Here is a 22,646-nt window from a genome sequence, read left to right as displayed (position 1 = left end):
TGTGTGTTCAAGGGTTAAGATTGACAGGGCTCCCACAGATCCTTAAAAAGTCTTAAAATGCATTGGATTCATTAATCTAAAAATAAGTTATTAAAATTTCTTTAATCAATCTTTCAAAATTCTTAAAAAATGGCCGGTCATGAGAGATAGCATGTTATAGATTGTTATTTTTTCTTTCTGATATTGCATTGTAAAATCTCTAAATAAGTGGTCACATTTATTTTTTGTTAACTTATTTCTCTCACTCTGCTTCTTAACTTGTCAGGTTCGGAAGCCAAGCAGTAGGATCTCGCATGCAAAGTGAAAAACACAAAATCGCCAAGGCAACCAGCCAGAAAATGCCATATATTCCCACTTCAGTTGGTAATCAAAATAGATTATTATATTATATGTTCCTTGTCTTCCATGTGTTCCACTCTAAAAAGGTTTTTTTCAAGACAAAAAAACATCATGTCTAATGTTACAATCACCATTTGGGCAAAAATGTCCTCCAATTTTGGTTATTGTAAAATTGGTCTTAAATTTCTTGCCGGGTGGCAATATAAAAGTCTTAAAAAGTCTTAAATCTAATTTGCTTTATGCTGTAGGAATCTGGATTGAAACTACAATACTTTGAACTCCTTTTGCCCACGTTTCACATGAGAGAAGTTTCCTTTTCAGTCAAGGGATGAAGTGGAATGTTTAGAAAGCCTGCTTCTGTATTTATGAATCGAGAGAACTTGAGAGGATATTTGACGATCTCCCTGTAAAAATGACTCTGCTTGCTTATTTTCAGTATGAATGAGGACTCCCACCCAGAGAGAAATGAAGCAGAGCTTTCCACAGTGGCAGAGAGGGAGAGCAGGAGGGCTTCAAACACATGTAGAGAGGAAAGAGGCCTTATATAAGGGCAGCACGATTGAAGACTCACACATGGGGAGTGAATATACAGAGGCTGCTTAGAGGTGCGTGCAAGGGTTCCCTAGGGGCCACCGATAGGGCAAAAGAGCGAGGGAGTGAGACAGGAAGAGGGAAAAGAGCGAGCAAGTGTTCCGTCGCAGCCTGCTGTCTTTCTCCCTCCTTTCGCACCCAGGTCAGTTGGCCCCCAAGGTGCAGCAGTCTGCTGCCATGCAGAAACACCCGCACTCTTGTCTCCTCCGCCGCTCCAAACACAAGGGCTGCCTACCAAAGCCTAATTTGCAGCACATGCGTCCAAGTTTGCCTCCCCCACTCTTTCTCCACTGCCCCACCAACCCCCTCACACACACGCACACACACAATACTACCTCCCTTCCTCCACACCCCACTGCTGAAGGTGACGTTTTTCCAAAACCTATTACTACAGTGAGATGCTAAGTTTGTTTTTTGCTTACGGCACCAAGTGTTTGCCCTCGTTTTCAGTCATTTAGAAAAACAAAATTTGGGGAAAACAACCCGCCCATTGGACAATTGCTTCCGTTTCGTTCTGGGTTAGGGAAAAGTTGCAGATCAGCTTTTTCTCAAGAAGAGAAGTATGTTTGACTGTTTTGCAATCAGCAACATTCACACAAGCCATATTCACAGAACCTGAGTTTTTTTCATATTTTCTTATTTGCTGGTTGCCATTGTTTAAGTTAAATGTATGAATTTGTGCTCAGACTGCATTGAGAGTGATAAATGCAGCAGCTGAAAATATAGGGGGTTCCCTCTATGTAGCAATATGTGAACACTAGGTGGCAGTATCTGGCTTTTTATCAGTTACAGTGGACACAATAAAAGCATCACTCCCACAGTAGAACGCAATCCAGTAGAGCAGGTCATGTTCAAAGTCCAGCCTGAGGGCCAACTGAGCCCTTAAACCGATTTTAGGTGGCACTCGGCTTGTCTTTCAAAATCTACTTTATGATTAACATTACAATATTGGTTTATCAAGTAAGATCACTTTGCATTTATTTTTACCCACCTTACAATGGCAAGCCAATCAGTTTGTAGACAGGCATCAAGTAGGAGCTGCAGAGGAAAACCTGATGTGTTTTCATAAACAGATAGTAAATAATAATGGTTACCTAACAGCAGGTATTTCCTGAAAAGGTAGCAAACATGGCCACAGCAAAGATGCGTTAAGTCAACAGTGAGGGCTGCAGCTTTCAGTAGTGATGGAAAGTTGAATACTTTCTCACTTAATGATAAAACAGTTGCGTTTATGTCATATGTATGTTTTTGTCTTCACAATGACCTTTGATGGGAGAAGCAGCTGGCCTCCAGGTATTTTTCAGTTGTCTAATCTGGCCCCCTTTTAAAAAAGTTTGGACACCCCTGCAGTAGCGCAACAATACAAAGTAAGGCCTCAGCAATTCAGATATAGATTTAAGAACCAAAATCAAACATTAGGCACAGATTGCATTAAATATCTCAGGTGCAGCTCTGGGTAACTGGAAAACACTGACATACTGTCCATCGTTAGGATATTTCTTCAAAACATGGAAGGCTGACATGTTTTAAGACTTGCCAAGACCAACCCCAGACTGTTTTTGCTTTAATTTTGGCCTCTATGCTTGTTTTTATGGAGTTATACAGTATATACACTGAAATGAAAGTTGAGTCCAACTCCACTTCCACGATGAAGGAAGGGAGATGATTTGAGGGGCATTTGGAATTTTGGAGGATTTGCGTGTTTTTGGACAGTGAAAGAACCCAAGGCACCTGAGGAAACCCCCTGACAGGAAAACATGTTGACGCTACAAAAAATAAACGTCTAGGTGGTACCTTACCTACACAGTTCACGCTTGTCCTCCCTTCATGTCCACCAGCTTTTTTTTCTCGTTTACACTGTAAAATCTTATACATTTATTGTACTTCAATTAATCTAGGTAACCAACTGCCTCAAAAAATGTAAGTAAATATAACTGTTATTCTTAATTTATGTTAACTTTATATCTAATTGTTAGGCTTATATTCATTTAATTTTTGTGAAGTTGGTGCAACTTAAAAAATTACAAATTTGATCAAATCAGTATTTCTAAGTTTGAGCAACTTCACTAAACAAAGTTTACTGTGCTGTATGTTTTATGCTGGTTGCAAAATCAATCATATTTGTATATGTTTTTAAACATGTTAAGAACTCACAGATCTCCTAACTTCATCACTGGCAAAATGCTATTTGTGATGATCAAGTTAAGACAAACTAACTTGACTTACTTAAGTTGATAACACTTAGAAAGAACAAGGTACTTGTCATTCTTGAGTTGTGACAACTTAAAATTAATTAAAAAGTAGTGATAGTTATATTTACTTTGCTTTGTCGAGGTATTTGGTTTCCAAGATAATTTTAAGTTAGATCAACTTGTCAGATTTTACAGTGTGTATTACACCAACCCATCAAAGCTTATTTTTCTGCCTTACCCAGTAAGACACATGTAGCTGTCCATCTACTTTTACAGTAACATGGAAAGTTCTGTACACTTCACTTTGCCCTTGGTTGTTACACAACCAAAAGAGAGGCATCCAGGTTTCGTTTTTCCAAGCCCAAATTAGGCAGTGCCGTGTAGCTTTGCTCCCACCTCTGGCATTGACAAGGTTGGCACCTTCACCCCTGCCCAACCAATGGCCATCACAGCTGTCCCGACTTGTCTGCTCAGTGAGCATTGGAGGGACAGGGAAGGACAGGCGGAAGGAAGTGTTCTCATCCTTCTCTCCTTGTCCTGTATGGAGGACCTGGTGGCACTGGCGCTGTAGTTTCTCCTGCTCAGCAGGTGCTGACTTTTATCAGTAGTGACATGAATGTACAGAACTGCCAGGGCGCATCCTCCCAGTTGCTGTCAGGTGTCGTTCCCGCTAACACTCTACCTAGCCCCTGACCTCACAGGCACCCGGTGCGCCTGTCTGTTCGCCTGCCTGCTTTGCTCCCTCTGCATACCTGCGCAGACACACATATATACACATGCACGCACATCCAGCCCAGTCGCAAGAATAAAATGTTGGCATTGTACGTTTTTGCAAACCGCAAATGTTACATTTCATGTGTTACATATCAACATTTCTAATGTTATGTAGTTCAGATTCAATGTATGCATATGAGCTGAGTTTCTCGTGAAGATGAGTAGGGGATGGTGGATGGCGTGACACCCAGGTGAGACGGCTGCTGTGCCGCACACCACTGCTCAGGACCAATAAACAACAGTTTTAATATTTAAGGTTACGTTAGAACATTTTCAGCCATGTTTGTGGCAACAATACGAAGTATTTTTAACAACATGTCGGGGCATTTCCAGTGGTGTATTTTATAACAAACCTGGATATTTTAAACCACATGTTGGGACTTTTCCAACCATGTTTGTGGCAGGGAAAAAACTAAACAAAACAGGTATTCTTTAACAACAAGTTGAGACATTTCCAGCTGTTGTTTTTGGCCAGAAAACTGGGTATTTTTTAACCTGGAACCTTTTTTCAGCATTTCATTTTCAGCCGTGTTTGTGGCAAAAAAAATCAGGTATTTTGTAACAAGTTGGGGCATTTTTGGCAACAAAAGTGTGTATTTTTAATCACACGTCTGGACATTTTTAACTATGCGGGCGACAAAACCATGTATTTGAAATGTCACGTCAGGACATTTCCGGCTGTGTTTGTGGTGACAAAACCAGGTGTTTTGTCACATGTCTGGATTTCCCAGCCATGTTGGGGGCGACAAAACTGGATATTAAGAAACATGATCTTTTGTTGATCGTTCTAACCTTAACCAAGCTGTTTTTGTGGCTAAACCTCTAACCATGTGTTAACCACAGCTTTGTTGCCACATAAAATTAAAATGTAAAGTTTAAATATATCTACATTACATATGAAATGCACAAATTTAAGATATCTGTGGTATTCAGAAACTAACAATGCCAACATTTATTCTGGCAGTTGGGTTGTGCACATCTTGCGCAGAAAAAAAAAAAGAGTTTGTGGCTTGTCATGCACCTCTCGGAGTGCCTGGGTTCTGCCCAAAGCCACATAAGAAACAATATGATGTAAACACACGATGACTATCAAGGTATTTTGCAGTCTTCACCCGTACCACCTCACAGGTGCTGGCAACTTCCTCCCAGAAACAAAGAGCACACAGTCTGCGAAGCTTGTGATGAGGAATTTCACTGCCTATTACAGCAGGCAGAGCAGCATTTGAATATTTCATATCTAAGTCAGAGTTATGAGATGACGCAGGAGTGTGAAAATATGATGTTTGACTCTTGGCTTGAGGAAGGCAAGTGTGGTCACTGTGAAAAAGGAGGTCAAGGTTAAATTTGCTTTGTGGATATAAATAGCCTGTCAGTGATGTCCCCCTGATCTCACCGTTATTATTTATTAATCATCGTCATGATCTGGGGAGCACATCCAGCTTCACCATGCAATTTCAGACAGCTGAGGACAATGGCAAGAGGAGGAGAAATGTCCAACCAGAATTTTAGACCCTCACAATGAAGCCCATATAGTTCAGGGTATAGTGAACGGGCCTATTTGTTTTGTGCAAAGACGTCATTGCCCTTTTGTTAAACTGCCATATTCAGGATTGCTGACGTTGGTCTTTACAAGCACTGTTCTTGCCAGGGCACATCAGTGATTGTGTTCCCGACATGACTCTGCCTTTTGTTAAATATTTTTTTCATTGACATAATTTCTCTATTTTACAATTAATTTGAACCAAGAGAACTTGAGGCTTGACAGGTAACATTACACATACCAATAAAATTGTGTTATTTGGCTGGGAAATTATTACGAAATGTCAGAAGTTGAAAGTAATCAACTCCTCTGTCCTGGCTCATTATACAATCTGTTCCTTCTGTTGCCGTTTTTTTTCTCTCCCCCTGTTTCGTCCCTCCTCTGTAGCTTCTGCACAGATTTCAGCTGCTCACTCAGTTCACCTTCTGCTGCACCTTTTCAACCTTTTTCTCTGCAAATGAGTTGTTCGACAGTCCCTAGGGCTGTGTTGACACGGCCCTGAGCTAAAACATTACTATGTACAGTACTTGTAACATAGTGAATTCATATCCAGTTCAAAACCAGTTTGCTCTGCAACTTCCTTGCTTTTTTCCCTATTATAGCAATCCGTCCCCAACTAAGTACAGTTGTTAAGATCACTGACAAATGTACTCTAGTAAAAGACTAAGAAAGACTTGTGAGGATATATATCTCGCCTCTTGTCGTTTTGATGTATACCCTTTATTTTTTGAAGTCTTTGCTCCTCTTTTTTTTTTTCTCTTTTCTATCTATGCCAAGTGGACCCCAAGTGATTAAGAAATGACTGTTCATTTACAAAACGGCATTAAAAAAATTGAAATAATGTTTTAAAAGAATGCATTACCAATTTTTTGGGCACTTGCATATTTCACTTGGCTACCACAGTTCTGATTCTGCAATATTTCTGTCTTGCCTGATTACTTTCCTTTTATTGATCACTTCTCTCTTTTGGTCCATTAATTGTAAACTTGAAGAAGTAGCTTTTTGCTCCCTCACATCTGTGATGCCACTCTTAAAGTTTAAAAGACATTAAAAATAACAAGAGTTTTAAAGGAAGTAAACATTGTAAAATTTTCACCAGCCTCCATGCTGCTTTCTTCTGTTTACTGACCTGTTTTCCAGCCTGCCCACAACATCGAATATGACACATCAGTTAAAGGCATGCATTGTCGGCTGCAGCTCTAATCTATTGGCAGTGGGAGAAAAGCTTAGTTTTAGTGGGTTTTCCCACATTTCAAAAAGTGCTGTGTATGCGTGATGGGATCTTCTTTTATCAGAACACCCCAAAAACAGGTGTTTTGCAAAGTGCCCGTATGTGTTGGTCTATCTATTTTAACCCTTTGAAACCTGGAACAACATCACTTTCCTTGTACTGCTCTTAGACGCCTTTCACAATATTTGATCCTTTAAAATTCAAACAAATTAGTGGGATTTTTCTGAGAATCATCTGAAAAAAAAAGCAATGAGCAATTCAATAAGAAATGTTCCACAATTTGCCGAAAAAAAAAAGATTTTCTTAGTTTAAATAAGGCTTCGGGAAAAAAAGCAAAAAGCTATGGAAAAACTATTTTTCTAATTATAATTACATACTTTGAAGTATGTTACAGAATTATTACAAATTTTAAGCACTTTTTCCAAATCTTGTTTGCCTTGTTTTTTCCCCTTTTTTGTCACTATTTTCACGTAATTTTCCTCTAATTTCTTGCAAATTTTTGGCTGTTGAGTTCAAATATCCATAATCTTTCTCCATCACAGACTTCACCTTTAAATATGCTGCTCTGTTGATTTTAGAGCATTCACATTGTATTGCAAACCTTTTAAATCTGTTTTATGTCATGACTGTGTTGTTAGAATATTGCCCATAGTTTTAAAAGACTTATCTTCCACCACAGAACAGCCCATGCCGGTTTGCTCCTTTATGCTTGACTCTCCGCCAACCAATGTCATGTGAGGCGTCGCTCTGGAGCTGAGGTAAAGAAAGTACATTTTTAATGATTTAGCATTGAGTGCCTTTCTATTCTATATTCCATCATCTCATTTCCATGATTTGTAACTACTTGGTGGCTGGAATTATTCCTCAGGGAGAATAATTCCTTGGCACAGAAGCAGACACTCAATTGAAAATACACACTGGGCAGTTTTAATTTGAGAGGATACTGAAAAATGACCCATTTATTAAGCCTGTTTGATAATCAAAGCTAATGGATCGTTTCAATTTTCTTAACTCTGCAACTGCTAAAAGGAAATGTGGAGAGGCCGGCTGTGTCTTGTAATTTGGATATATGAAATGAGGTGGTTTATAATTAAATGGAAGTATGCTTTTGTGATCGTAAAGCTTAATTGTTTGAGTTATTTTGTAAAGAGCACTTTTTTTTCCCAGTGTAATGATTTGAGATGACTTAACCTTTCTACAAATATTAATGATTTTTAAAAAATTATTGCTACTACTAAAGAGGATTAAGATGATGAGTGTGTATGTGCGTGTTATTGCCATAAGGAAATGATCACTATGCAGCTACAGATCTAAATCTCCCACAAGGTGTCTCAGATCTGGAGCAAACACAGAGAGGCCCAAGGGCATTACAGGTGCATCATGATGACGCACAACGCTCATCAATGTCCTAGTCCTTGACAATGTCATTCTAAACTGAGCAAAAAAAGCAGCTTCTGGGATCTGTTCAGCGAGGCAGGCTTGTTTACATTCTTCCTTTTCTTACTCCTCCTAATTCTTTCTGGCATCCTTTTTCCTTTCACTCCTTTGTTTTGATGGAAGCTGCTATCTTATTGGTGGAAACCAAAAGACAAGTTGATTGATCAGGCCGGGGGGTATTGATCAAGCTGATCCTCTGCCGTGACCCTTGACCTTCCGATTGACAGAAGCCCCTGTAATGAGGCCTCAGAACGCAGACCATGGGATAGGGGGTTTTTGGGAAGGGCATCTGTGGGGAAAAAAGAAACCCAAGGGGATGGGTTGGGTACACGCACACACAGCCCCGGCTCAATCAACTTGGTGCCATTGTTACATTGCAATGCCCTCGATAACCCCAATTTGCATAATCGGCTTTTGCATTGTTTGGCCCAGACACATTAAGGTGCGGCATCGCATTGTTGACTGCAAATCAGCACGTGCCCATTGTTTGCTCATCTCAATGTAGCATTTTGCATTGTTTACTTATGCTGCAGCATGTGTTTTTCTGCTTACTGACTTTAGCGTCGCACTAAACGCATTATGTTTCCCTTCCCAGCCAGAGTTAAATATACATTACATCTTACGCAATACAGAGTGTCTACAAAAACCACAACATTGTTTTTGCGCACGACAAAACACTTCGATTATTTACGACAGGTCCAAAGATATAAGGTATATATGTGTTCTTTACAAAGTCCGCTGCATTTTGTTAACGTTGTTTACCAACCACATTCTAGACATTCCTGCCATTTTTCTCTCAGTTACAGTCTCCTGAGGACTTCACCTCAGTGAATGCTGTGAGACATTTCTACCTTGGTGCACACAGAGAATTCACTTCTTACGTCCTGATTAACCCTTTGAAACCTGGATCGACATCACCTTTCGTGTGCTGTATTCAGATGCCTTCACAATCATTCAAACCTTCAAAATCTGAGCAAATTGTGTTACTTTTAAAAACACTGTGGAAAAAAGTCAATGAGCAACTTTGCAAGTACTGTTCTGCGAACTGCAAGAAATTAATAGATATGTAAAATTCTTATTTTTAAAAAGCTAGGAAAAAATGTCCAAAAAACTATTTTTATAGTTATCATAATTATGTATATAAAATTAGTTTACAGATTTTTTTCAGATAATTTTCTTTCTTTTTTTTCTTATTGTATTTTTTTTTTATCATTTTAGCTCATATTTGGGTTGTTTCTTTTGAAGTTGTCCATTGCATTTTTACCATATTTTTGACAGAAATTAAGCCAGTTTGCTCAGGTTTCAGAGGGTTAATTGATCCATGCTAACAACGGCAAAAAACAGTTGCACACACACACACACACACCACCTATACTCTGTGTGCCCATATCCATTTCTGCTGACAGTTGAATGTGCAATCCATGTAAATGCAACCATACACAGACAGCACAGCCATGACGCTGTCGCCACATTATGAATCCCTCGCTTTATGAGCATTCAGCATGTGCTTTTTCTTTTATAGGTCTGATGAGTGTAAATACGCCCTGCCTCAAAGATATTGAGCAATGAGGCTTAGTTGTATTAATAAAAGGAAAGCTTTAATAGAGGTGTGAAGCTTTGAGATCCAAAAGGACACTTTCAGAGTGCTGACTTTGTTGACAGGTACAGCTCGTCGACTTTAGACAGCCGTTGATTTAGTCATTCTTTCATCCGCAGCTTAGTAGCATATAGCAAATATTCATATTTAGTTTTTCTTTTCTTTAAATTTAAAATCGCAGGGTGATAGAGTACATTTGTGTGAATAAAACAACAAAATGCGGGGACATGCAGTGGTCTCTGCAATAGTTTCCCTATGGTTTGTTACAAGTTTTGAAAATGGTCACTGTGTACGATGTGGAGACCCCCTGACCTCCGCACTGCAGGGGTTATGTTTGGAAGAAACAAAATGTGCTGAGGCGTGCTCCACAGCAGCATTAGGCTACCTCCACTTTGAAACCATATAAACTGGTGTACAGTTAACTAAATTTTCAGAGGTATTGTTTGTGGGTTTCTCTCCTTAGTGCTTATCAGTGTTACTGCTGCTCTGTGGTCACTGCTGTCAAATCTGATTCATCCCTGAACAGGCTCTGTGCAGCCTCATGCAGTCAGCCTGCAAGTGTACAGTAACTTGATTAAGTTTTTTGATTGTTGGAAATCATCTTGTGTGTGTGTGTGTGTGTGTATATATATATATATATATATATATATATATATATATATATATATATATATATATATATATATATATATATATATATGAACTTTTTAGGACAACTCTTGGGACCATTAAGTCCAGGTTCTTGATATCCTATAAAATACATGAATCTATGTATATCTTAATTGTAAAGCAACAAATTTCTGCCTTTTTGGTTTTGGTTTTGGGTGGTGTAAGACCAGTTCAGTACATTTGGCCACGTCATTTTTCCATCACCAAAGTTTAGCTCAGTGTCAGAGTGTTATTTAGCTCCCTTCCTGAGAAGCTAGCATGACAAGATGCTGCTTAGATCTTCTAGTTTCATATGATACCAGTACCATTACTGTAGCTTTAAAATTCAGTCCAGTACAGCCTCTGTCATCCGGCGATTAACGCGATTTTCGGAAAAAAAACAAAACGTTATGTACAGACCTCAATCGCATCACAATTAATGCGTTAACACTGACAGCCCTTGTAAAAAGACACTATAAATCTTTTCAGTATTGAGGGGAACTGCAGAGTTCAGTGATAAATCTTCAGGCTTATCCTTATGAGCAGCATTTTTCACAATGCATATTGTCATTTGGGTAATAATATTCATTATAGCAGCTTGAAAGTTCCAATAATTTACTGTATTTTGATTTAAATCCTTTTATTGAGATGGGGAAGGGGTTTTGCACATATTTACATACATTAACGTGAGACATTTTTGTCGTTAAAAGTTTAAAAGGCTGCAATTTTTAATGCATGTTTGATGAAAAAAATGACTTCCTCTTTTTTGGGCAATAATTGCAATTTCCCAGTCAGGTTCTCCAATTAGTCAAAATCACAGAAGAAAAGAAGAAATCTACGTTACAGAAGGTGTTAAAAGGACATAAGGCACTTTAATCTACGGCTCTGAAAATGTAAAAAGGGGTCAAATATACCATAAATAATAATTTTATGGGTGTGTTTTACAACATGAAAGCCTATACAATATACAGTTTGTTTTATGTGCAGAACATCTTGCAAGTAAAGGAAAGCGGGTTTGAGTTCAATGAGTTCAGCGTATGAATGTTATGATGAAAATTCACCAGTTGCAAACTGGGAATGCCTGTTCCATGAATTTGGTCTTTACACTCTCTTCCTTAAATCTTTCCCTGCCCTACAGCAATCCTTTGGTCACCCAAAATGTTTTTAATAAGACCAAGCCATTTTTCTTCCAATGGGCCATATCCCATTCACCTTAGCAGACATTTTTCCACTCTTCCTCACCCAGATGGATCAGACTACATCAAGCAAAAAGCTCCAAAAATCTTCCAAGAAATAATTTCTTTCCTTATTCCTTTCTTGGAAAGCTTGCAGTTTCTGCCATCATTTGGTGAAATGAAGGCCTGTGCCAAATTGTTGTCAGTCCTGGGGGCTTGATGCCTCAACCTGGTTAATACCACTGCAGAAACCACTCTACTTTGTGTTTTTATGGACAAGCGTCACTGCAACTGTATTTCAAGTAGGCCGGCTAATGAGCTTTTTAACCATCTCCATATGGACGTGCTCTAACGTCTAGACGGAGGGGCAGTAGTGGTGGCAAGCAGTGGTGTGCTGACTGTGCCGTACTCTGCACCCTTGTGCATATAATTCTTCCCCACAAGCAGCAGAGTTAAACCAAGGGCAAGCGTTGGTTGCCATCAGGGACTCATAATGGGTTATTGTTTACCACACAGCTCACAACAGCAGCTAAAATCCAGGATGTGAAGATGATGAGGAACACACTCCTCATGTGCATTTACATATGTAGACAATGATGTGATGCTGAGTGTGGTTGTGTATTTCCCGAAGTGTCCAAGTGAATTTTTTACTGCTGGAGTTAGCATCAGAATTCCTTTTTTTTTTGTCTGTGTTTTGGCTCTTCAAAGTAGATTTAAAAATGCCAGTCTTGCATTGCAGTGTGGACGTGAAAATTAAGCACTTTGAATCTTTCAAAAACATAACCCATGCACTTCCATTTGCTGGAAATGGTACGAGACCAAGTTTCTGCCACCCCTAGCTCTCCTCTACATTTATTTACTTCATAGCCCATTAGTCTGGCATTGGCAATGATTTGATCAGCTATGCTAGAACACAAAACAAATGATCAAAGAGAAAGTCTGATGCCAGAGAACTAAGCTTGACCCTCCGCAGCCAAGTCTGTCAAATAAATCTACCAATCCAACCACACAGCTTACCAGGCAGTGGTGGTAAAGTATCATGCCATTGTTTGTCAAGCAACATTTGACTAAAACACAATGGAGAAATTAAAAAAAGAAAACAAAAAAAAATGGGGTTGTGTTTTAGGCATAATCATGTGTACTGCAAACATTTAGACAAAGAACCAAAATCGCAAGCACGACCAGATAACTTTTGAAAAGTAAAATCCATTTGTATCCATGTTTTCCCGTGAAAGTTTAACTTTTGCTACAAAGTGCCAAATCTAAACTTTGAGTTTCGTGTCCTAAGAGCCTAGCGGCGATGAGGCTGACTGATGAGTCGCCTCACATCACCTGTATCTCAGCCAAAACGTCACTCATGAGTACACCGCAACGATCCCCACCCTACCTAATTTTGGTGATCGTCTATAGTGGATTTAACGTCATATTTTGCAAACTCTCAAACCACCAGCATCGGTTTGTGATATTGGCAGTAATTATCATGTTGGCTGATTCTGATATTTCATTTTAAAGCCAATATTTACTGATACCAATGACGTGCCAGTATGTCATTCTGGTGGGGGCTCATGTTTATTAAATCGACCCACCAAAGCAACAAGTTGTTGTGTCTCCAGACCATTTGTAATTTGTGTGCCACATGTTTTACATTGCAGTGTGTTTTTTGTTGACCCCCTCAGTTTTTGTACGTGAACAAAATTATCTTCTTATTTTTTCAACTGGAGCTCAGTAACGTAACATTAGGTTTTTGTGGTTCTCTACAGCAACTTGATTAGATGCTGTTGGATTGGTTCAAACAAAGTGGATCTGGGGAATCAATTGTCAACTTGCTGGGAGTAAGGGGCGTTAACGTTAGTTGATTCAGGAAATAAAGGGAAATTAATTGAATCTTAACACACTTTTTAAATAACATATGTGTTTAACCTTTGCACTTAGGGGAAGGTATCAAGTACTTTCATTGGTCTAGTTAAAAATCTTTTTTGATTTTGTCATGTTGATGCTAAAATGATCAGATTTGTGACTGGAATCTGACTTGAATCCAAGTCATGTGACACGAGTCCACATCTCTGTTCCTTAGTCTGTTACAACGTGATGTTTTAGTGTCTTTAAATGTGTTGTTTAACTGTTTATCAAAATGCATTAGCCAGCAACTCACCAAAACTACCTTTTGCTCTAAGAAAAAGTTGTAATTTGAAAGTAAAAATCTACCCTGAAGGTGCAGATTTGTGAACAGATGTAGCCTGATGGGAGTATACAACGACAGGATTCTCTGTGGTGAGAAAAGCTCGAGGCAGAGATACAACACAGTCACATCCTCTTCCTCTCGTCTTACTTTCTGTTGCTCTACAGCTGGAAGCTATAACTAATAAATGATGTAGCACTTGGATAAGGGAGGATAAAGGGGCATGCTGGAAAGTTATGGGGTGGGATAGGGATGACCGAAAAAAAAAAAGACAAGAACGTGATATATTATAGCATAGTGGTACAAACTCAGGAGAGATGTTTAAATTACAGATATAAAAGGAGGACACGAGCATGTGCTTGTTTGAACTTCTGTGATCCAGGATGATCTACTATCTGATTTTAAGATGATTCACTTTGCAGTGGTGATCCAATAGAAAATTAACTGCATATTTCACTAGGAATCACATGGAGTAATTGACATGTCAGTGTTCATCAACAAAGTGACATTTTATTGATCTTTTGCATCAGTAATCTGACTACATTTTGCTGTATTTCACACAGTGTTTTGCCAATACTGATATGTTTTGATTATCAAACTGTATCAGAATAGCAGTATTTTCAGGGTTCATATAGTGGACTATGCCACTGTCCGGCTGAACTGGCTGCCCTTCCATGCTAAGCGCATATAAATGACAGCTGTCATAAGCATTAGAAAAGATTAAAACCGATTTACGCGAATGTATACATTTTCTGTAATCTTTTCGATATTCTCTTTAAAAGAAACAAATAACACCTCCGTCTCAGTTAGCACATCTCTCATTGGGAAGTGGTTCCTTTTTTTTTTTTTTTTACCAGAAACTGCCTGCGTGACAGTTTTCATGGAATCACTGAAAACTCAACCTGGTATGAGTTTGTAGGTAGCACAGGATTATACTCTTAAAGGCTTTAATGGGTACTCTGTAACGGCATTATATTTAGAAACTGCCTTACAAAGTCCCGGCCACTATTATAGAATCCTGTTGTCACTCACGTTTATTTTCCTCTCACATTTCGCATTTAGATTTCCCCCATATTTACTGTAAACCTCATCTGCATTATTCTTTAATGTGTTAACATTGTTGACACTATATCATTTTACTCTCCAGATCATCCACACAAAAATGGAGGCAAAAGCATTTAGGTTTGCACTTTAGAACAGTCCCAGATTAAGCTGGGTGCATTAATGGATTATAGGACAATGTTTTTTTTCGTATTTGACTCGCACTGCTCCACAGTCACTCTGGTGACGTAGTGGGATTATTGTACAATGGTGCAACCACTTTTCTCTAAACAGAAGTGATAGGGACACATAGCCATAGCTGCATCACCATGGAGCTATACATGAAGTTTGAAGATGGTCTACATATAAGTCACAGTTAATATAGTTAATTAAAATAAAAAAGATATTGTGATACATTCAAAAAAACAAAACAAAAACCGAACTGTTTTTAAAAGCCATTCAATGCACATTTGTTGCTCCATTCTACTGTTGAATATGAACTTACTTAGCTCTTTCACCAAGCTGTTACTTTTAGAGAGCACAGATGTTATCCCCCTGGGTCAAAAGTGAGTGGCAAGAGAGAGAGAAAGAGAAAGCCCAAAACTGGACTGAATGTTGATAATCCTGAACGTGTATGAAAAATAGATGTTTGGGTTTGGACAGATTGTTGCAAGAGAAAAAAATGATTTAAGTTGTTTTGGAGTGTTTTGCATCTTCAGTTGGGTTAAATTTACAGTATTATATTATACGTATCTTCTTCAAGATGTACCAATTACAAACGCATGTGGCTTTTACGCCTGTTTTAACTTCTATAACAATTTCAAAGATTTGTTTGTGCTGTTTTATTCGCTGTTGACCCCTTACTGATCCCAACATTGTGCCCCTCTGTAAGTAATGCAGTGTATTGTGCTTTATGGACTGATTTAGATTTGCAGTGGGATTTGCAGAATAGCACAGGGGGCTCCGTGACATGAACCGTCACGGGTCATTAGGTTAAGATGGGATGTTGTCTTCCTGGACCATCAAATCCAGGAATAACTGGGAATCAGTCTGTTTTTGAAAAAAAGCAGAGATATTGTGACGCTCTCTCGCTGGCAAATGGTAGAGACGGGGAGGCACACAGTTTGAACTTTGCGCTTGCTGATTGGTCTGTGCCCTGAGGGGCTGGGTGGTGGGTGCAAGACTGAACTAAAACAATTCAACTCAATCTCCTTGCATAACGGAGGGATGGCGAACGACCTTTATATGAGCATGTTTCAGGGTCCCCCCTCCCCTCCTTCAGTCTGTACATAGTGTACCAACCTGAACGGATGCTGACTGTAATGCATTAGGTCATCTTTTCTATCTTCAGCACTCATGTTCTTTTACAGGGAGGGAGAGTGACAGTCTGATTGTAGGTGAAGAAGTGAAGAATGTAATTACAGGACTTGAGAAGTCTTTCACCTTCTGTCATGACACTTTGGTACCTTTTCAAATATGAAAATCCACTTGGAGTACATTGCGATGCTAAAGTACATTCAAGTTTGTGACCCAGCTGTATTTTGCAAACTGAAAAAAAATATAGGTCAGACAGGAAGAAAATAAGCCCACATTTTACCACTAAGTGTACATAAAAAGTTAGCAATCTCATGGTAATCAGGAGTTTGTGGGACAACGACCCAAACAAAAAATCTTTCAAATGGTTGGAAGTGTTGCCACACAACCACATCTGACAGGAGAATGTGTGTTAACAACCTTTCATGTGACGCTTCGGACACACAAAGTCATCCTCTGTCTACTTTTGACAAGATTTAAATTTGTGCTCCAGGTGAAACTCTTTCTTTCAGTGACTTTCAAGGTCAAACACCTCTCAATATGTCATTTCCCCCTGCTCAAGACACAAAAGGAAATATGTGGCCCAAAGTCGCAACACCATATGAAAAAGAAAGCAAATATTTAATGTTTGTTCTCTCTTCCCTTTATGGTAGGTGGCAACTTTTGGCTGTCTAAACACACATTTACAACAAACAAGTGGTGGGAGAACAGAGAGGAAACACCAACATTCCAGCTGACGGTCTCTATGGAAAGCCATTTAAAGGTAAAGTCACTCTCTGTGTCAAAATATCCTCAGAGTAACAGTAACATTTCCCAAAGGATTGTTTTTATCTCACTCAGCAGCTGAGACTTACGCAGGCTTCGGCAAAGGTTTCAAAGGCTTACAAACTTTAGTCGAAAGTGGGGTCTTGAAAGTCACATCAATCTTAGGTGACAGCTCAGTAAACATTAGGATGTGAGTCAACCTGGCTCTTACAAATCCCTTCTTTTCAAAGACAAAATTATTGTGTGGTAATAGTAACCTGGGATAAACTTAGATCAGAGTGAAAAACATCCACACGGGTAGAAAATATGCACATAACTGCAATTACTGCCATTTTAAGGGTTAAAAGTTCAAACTCTGAAAGAAGAAAGGACATATGATCCATCAAATTAAGTTAAGTAAGGAAAGGACAAGAGCCGCTATGGCTTTGTCAATGTTCTCCCATTACTTCTATGATCTACTGCTTACTTTATTTTGAAAATACATTAATGGGAAACATGACTTTGACAGGACAGTAACTCTGCCAAAGTTAAAATGGAGGACTTCCCCAAGAGTCTTTGAGTAGCATAATAGTAGTCTTTTTTTGTATTGCATAAGACAATTTTATCTCTAAATTTTGGATATTGGTCTTTGTCGATTACAAATTTTATTTATTTTTTAACATTTCAAATTAAAAGCTTTGATTCTTTTATCATATTTGATACATTAGTTATATTATATCCTATGGCAAATTTTAATTTTATTTACCCTGAAGAAAAGCTTTCATGAATGTGAGTGCCAAATTCTGTGATTTTGAAATATATCAAGTTTAAAGCTCTGTAATCTGGTTTAAGATGACACAACTAAACTAATAGAAATTAAACAGTAGACTTTACTGAGTCAGATTAAATAGTATGTGCTACAAATAACTGTGTTCATCAACAAAATGACATTTAATTGATTTATTTTATTTTTTTGCATCACTTATCAAACCATATTTGGTACAATCTCTATATTATAGTCTGTGGTAAAACATGTTCTTATTTACTTTAAAGAAAAAGCTTTCATGAATGTTGGTGCCAAAATCTATGACTTTCAAAATTAATCAATTTTAAAGCTCCACTATCTGGCGTCGAAAGGATTCAATTTGCTGTGATGACCTGATGGATATTAAACACTAGACTTTACAAAATCACACGAAATAGGATCTTATTGCTGACATTTTAGTATTCATTAACAAAGTGACATTTAATAGATTTTTTTGCATCAGTAAACCATGCCAAATCAAATTCAGCACAATATATCATATTGTTGTCTTTGGTAAAATGTATTTACTTTGAGAAAAAAACAAACTAAGCTTTCATATGCCCTATATCTTGAAGGAATGTCAGTGGTAAATTCTCTGACTTGAAATCAACTTCCACTATCTGACTTAAAATTATTCAATTTTTGTTGTTGTAGACATCACTAATTCATATGGAATGCGATGCAATAACTGACATTTAAGTGTTCATCAACAAACTGACATTTAATTAAATTGAATTTTGTAATTTAATTTTTCATATATATATATGTATATATATATACATATATAGATATATATGCTATAGTGAAATGTAATTCAAGAAAAAGAAATAGAATCTATAACTTTAAAAATTAAATCAACTTTAAAGGTCTGCTGTCTGACTTCAGAAGATTAAATTTGTTGTGATGCACTAATGCAAATTAAACAGTAGACTTTTTCACGTGATGTAATAATTGGCATTTCAGTGTTCATCAACAAAGTGACATTTAATTGATTTTTTTTGCATCTGTCAAATTATACTAAATCAAATTTGATACAATATCTGTATTATATCTAAATTAATTTAATTTACATTAAAGATTAAAAAAAAAGCTATCATGTATATCTCGGAGGAGTGTCAGTGGCAAAATCTGTGACACTGAAAATGTAAATCAACTTAAAGGTTTCAGGAGGGGGAGGTTTAACTAAAGAACAACCATAATTCGCTCATGTTCTCAGGCTGCTCGGTTAAGGTCCTGTGGTTGTGGACTTGCTGGAAGTGTTGGATTGTTTAAATTGTAACCGCTAGAGGGATACATATACGCCTTTCAAACTCCGTAAACACCATCCTATCACTATGTGCCATGGAGAGGATTGCCGTCAGTGAGAGTTGCCTACCTGTGTGACTTCCCACTTTGAAAAAAACACAGCCCCGGAACATTTGAAACATGAGTTGTTCTTAAAAAGACTTAGAGAGAAACTGCCTCTAAAGCGGACGCCGAGCTGCGACTCCTCCAAGTGTATCTGTGTGCTCCAGGCAATCAATGAGGACCGCGATGCTTACTACTTCTGCAGCTCTCTGTCCCTCTTTCTCTCATTCGCCTTACCAGATATTATAGTGCATTTCAACTTTTGTACAGGCACACAGGCGAAGGGGGAAGTTTGGATCTCCAATTTTTGAGCACAATTCACCTCTTGTTTCCTGTAATAAATATGAGAGGTCGGTTTGTTGTCACTTTTCTTTGGAATTTAATATGTGCCATTTCTTATGCTGTTTTACGGGTAGGATAAGGAAACAACAAAAAGGTGTGACAAGAGCTTGGCGGACAACTGTGGATTTCTGCGAGTAACTCCTACCGTCCAAAGGGGATGAGGGGGGCATCGGCCGGACCCCCCTCTTGATTGATTACTTATTAGTCATCCCTTTGGCTAAATGGGACCCATTGAAAAGGCACCGTGGAACACATACATGAATCAAATATTCCTGTGTCCCCTGAATGTCTCCAGAGTAGTTTTGCTTAAGAGAGGGGGTCGTGGCTTAGCATTATAAAGAGGGAAAAACAGCATAGCTTTATGGGTTTATTTAGACAGTTTCTACGGTTTGACATTCTACCGCTGTAAAAAAGAGACAAGGAAAAACTCGAGAGGATTCCAAAGAGGAGAACATTGTGGACATACATTTTTTTCCCTAGTTATTCCGTTGTTTCTTTTATTTTATTTTTTTCCTTCTTATTTTAAATATTTTTTTTGCCATTTCCTCTCCCGAAAAATGAAACTTTGGACATCTCCCTGGGTGTCTTGCCTGGTGATTCTCATCTTGTGTTTTGGATCAGAGTGCGGGACAGTCCGGAGAAAGGGGAGATCCAAGAGGGAGTTGGTGCGCATTAGGGAGGCGAAAGCCACCATCCCAGGGGCTTGTGCCACACGTCTGCCCCGGGGCAAACGCTCTTTGCCCGGCTTGGAGCGACGGGTGCTTCGCCAGCGTCGGCGCTCCTCTCAGGCGGAGGAAAACTCTCCAGACCGGGGGAAAGCTGTTTATTTTACCGGCAGGGGAGATCAGCTACGGCTGAAGCCCGGCGTGGAGATACCCAGAGGAAATTTCACTCTGGAGATGTGGATCAAACCAGAGGGAGGTCAACGATCACCCACAGTGATTGCAGGTAAGATAGTCTACACATCCTCCATCCTTTTGTCAACTCCTTTTATTAGTGTAACTCCAAAACTGACGGGCTAAATTGGAAAATGAGAAGTAAACATGCAAATGTGCAGTTTTTTATCCCGGTGTCATGTATTCTGAAACAAAGCAACATGCAGTTTCAGCGAGTTGAAAATGAGTTCATCTATCAGACTAGACAATGATGTAATGCTCTGAAAAGTACAGCGGATATTTTAGGTAGTGCAAGCACAGGGTCACTGAAGATTTTGATCACATTTAAGTTTGCTAGAAAGAAATTGCGCTGCTGAATGATTTCATTTTTCAAATTTAATTGTAATTTCCCCTCTTAAGAATGCTGATTTATGTGCGCCGTGATCATAAAAGTGCGGAGCAGGGGCAGCAGATATAGGCTGCATCATTTGACCGGCAGCTGATGTCACTGTGCGTAAAATGTAATTTCTCTGAACCGACTTGGCTATTTTAAAACTATGATGTAATGGCCAAAACTTTGTGAGCGAGCACGTCACGTCAGACACAAAGCGGGAGAGATCTGCTGTAAGGCGCTCAAAGCGCGCAGCTCAAGCCGCAAGCTTGAGTGTCCCCCAAAATCGACACCTTTGGATTGGCTACCGGAGTTACGGGACAGGACTGAGAGATCCAGGGCTTCCCCTGCTGCATGAAAATGTCCTGCTTGTGCTTGTGTATGTGGTAGTGTGCTTTCATGTGCACAGCCTGTCCCAAAACGCAGACTGTTGTGCGAAATCATGCCTTATTCGGCGAGTCTCCAATCCAAGGCACAATCAGATAGTGATGATGCATCTCTATCCACTGACTGCGCAGAGGAGGACACACACATACACACACCTGAGTAGATCCCTGCCGTCACAAGAAAGCTTGTAGTTGGCATCTGTGCACACTCCTTTTTGTCCTGCAGCCATGCGTAAAGGAGCACCACAAAGGTGTTAAAAACTGTTCTGCATCATCTGTGTGGACCAATAGCGCTTTTGTGCATTACAGTATAGGGTAGCTTTTTGTTGCTTTTCTTTGCCGATAGGGAGCGTTGCATACACAACTCATTGCTTGCTACAGTACTTGTGCAGATGGCTGCCTTTGAACCGAATTGAACTGAATTGAACTCAGTCCTCCTCAGCCTCCCCTATGCCAGTCTGCACGTTTAGGGACTTAACTCAACCATATGAGTACATTTACATGCTCCTTTTATTCTTTTTTTTAATTGTCTAGCTCTCTCCACCCCACCCCCTACACACATATAAATAATAGCTTATGTGTATTTTTGTGTGTGTTGAGATACAGTACACTTTTAGTTAGTGCTAGCCAGTTTGGCAGAGACATGCTCTGCAAAACCAATCCCTTGTCAGAGTCTCAAACTGGGGGAGAAAGGGGGGTGAGAGGGTCTGTTGTGACCTGAGTGACTCCTAGATTTACAGAGGATGGACACAATAACAGGAACATCTGTACAGTATTATGCAATCCAGTACCACGACAACACAAACAAGGTCCCACAATGACCATAGACTTGAATAAACACCTCCTAGACACAATCTTAATAGAAAATGAACATTATTATTACATGTTGGTGTTGGATCACAGTATTTTGTACAGGTGTTGTTGTTGTGCCCCCCTACTTCCATTGGCTTCTCCCCACAAGAGATTACTACTTGTGTATCAGCTTGTGTGTTCATTTTTTCAAGATTTGCTCCCGTCAGTGTGCCACCACTGAGGGGACCTAAAGAGAACAAATATGATGATCAAACAAATTCAATAAAGCCTAATCTTTTAAATCCAATTCAGGCCTCAAAAATCCCAGTGCCTCTAAAAATGCTCCATCCCCTTGTTTTGATCCCGGCGCAGTGTTGTTTGCAGCAGCTGTTTTTTTTACTGTGTTGTTTTGACCACCGTTATTTCTCTCACTTGCTCTGTCTATCTTTCTCATTCGCTCCTGCTGTCTTTCTTTCTTCCAGAATTCAGTTTTCCTTTTTGTTGCACTTGTGTTGTTGTTTTCTGTGCAGTTGGTTGGGAATCAACATAATAGCCCCAAACTCTGGAATGAGTTGCCTCTGCCTATTAGCCTGGCCCCTGCGCTGCCTGTTCTTGAATCCCACGTTACAGTATGAGAGTTGAATTATTGCTTTTAGTGTCGCTTTGTTTTCTAAACTGCTTTTTGTGTTGTTTCATGGCTTGTGTTGTTTTTGATTGTATAGCACTTTGGTCAACTGTTGTTGTTATTATGTGTTTTATTAATACATTTGGATTGGACTGGATAAAGTGAGCACAGTCTCTGGCTTGAGAAGGATTCTGAAAGCCTTGGAGTGGTTTGTAATTTTGCATCCTTGAACGGCTGGGGTGGCTCAATTATGTCTTTGTTTGTGAGACGCGTCGCACATA

General features: G+C 39.1%; 1 protein-coding gene across 1 annotated transcript in view; it reads left to right on the top strand.

Moving 5' to 3' along the window:
* Positions 1-19,009: 19,009 nt before the first annotated feature.
* The window catches only part of pappaa (pregnancy-associated plasma protein A, pappalysin 1a), a 120,640-nt gene continuing 117,003 nt past the window's right edge, over positions 19,010-22,646 (top strand). The window contains exon 1 of the mRNA XM_088071170.1: positions 19,010-20,244. Coding sequence (XP_087927296.1) covers positions 19,854-20,244 — 391 coding nt within the window. The 5' untranslated portion in view covers positions 19,010-19,853. The remainder of the gene's footprint in view (positions 20,245-22,646) is intronic.

Source organism: Plectropomus leopardus, chromosome 20 (assembly GCF_026936395.1).
Source record: "Plectropomus leopardus strain MGB_pleo_1.0 chromosome 20, ASM2693639v1, whole genome shotgun sequence".
NCBI classification, from domain to species: domain Eukaryota; kingdom Metazoa; phylum Chordata; class Actinopteri; order Perciformes; family Serranidae; genus Plectropomus; species Plectropomus leopardus.
Note: the sequence above shows the minus strand (reverse complement) of the source record. Positions and strands in the feature narration are given on the sequence as shown.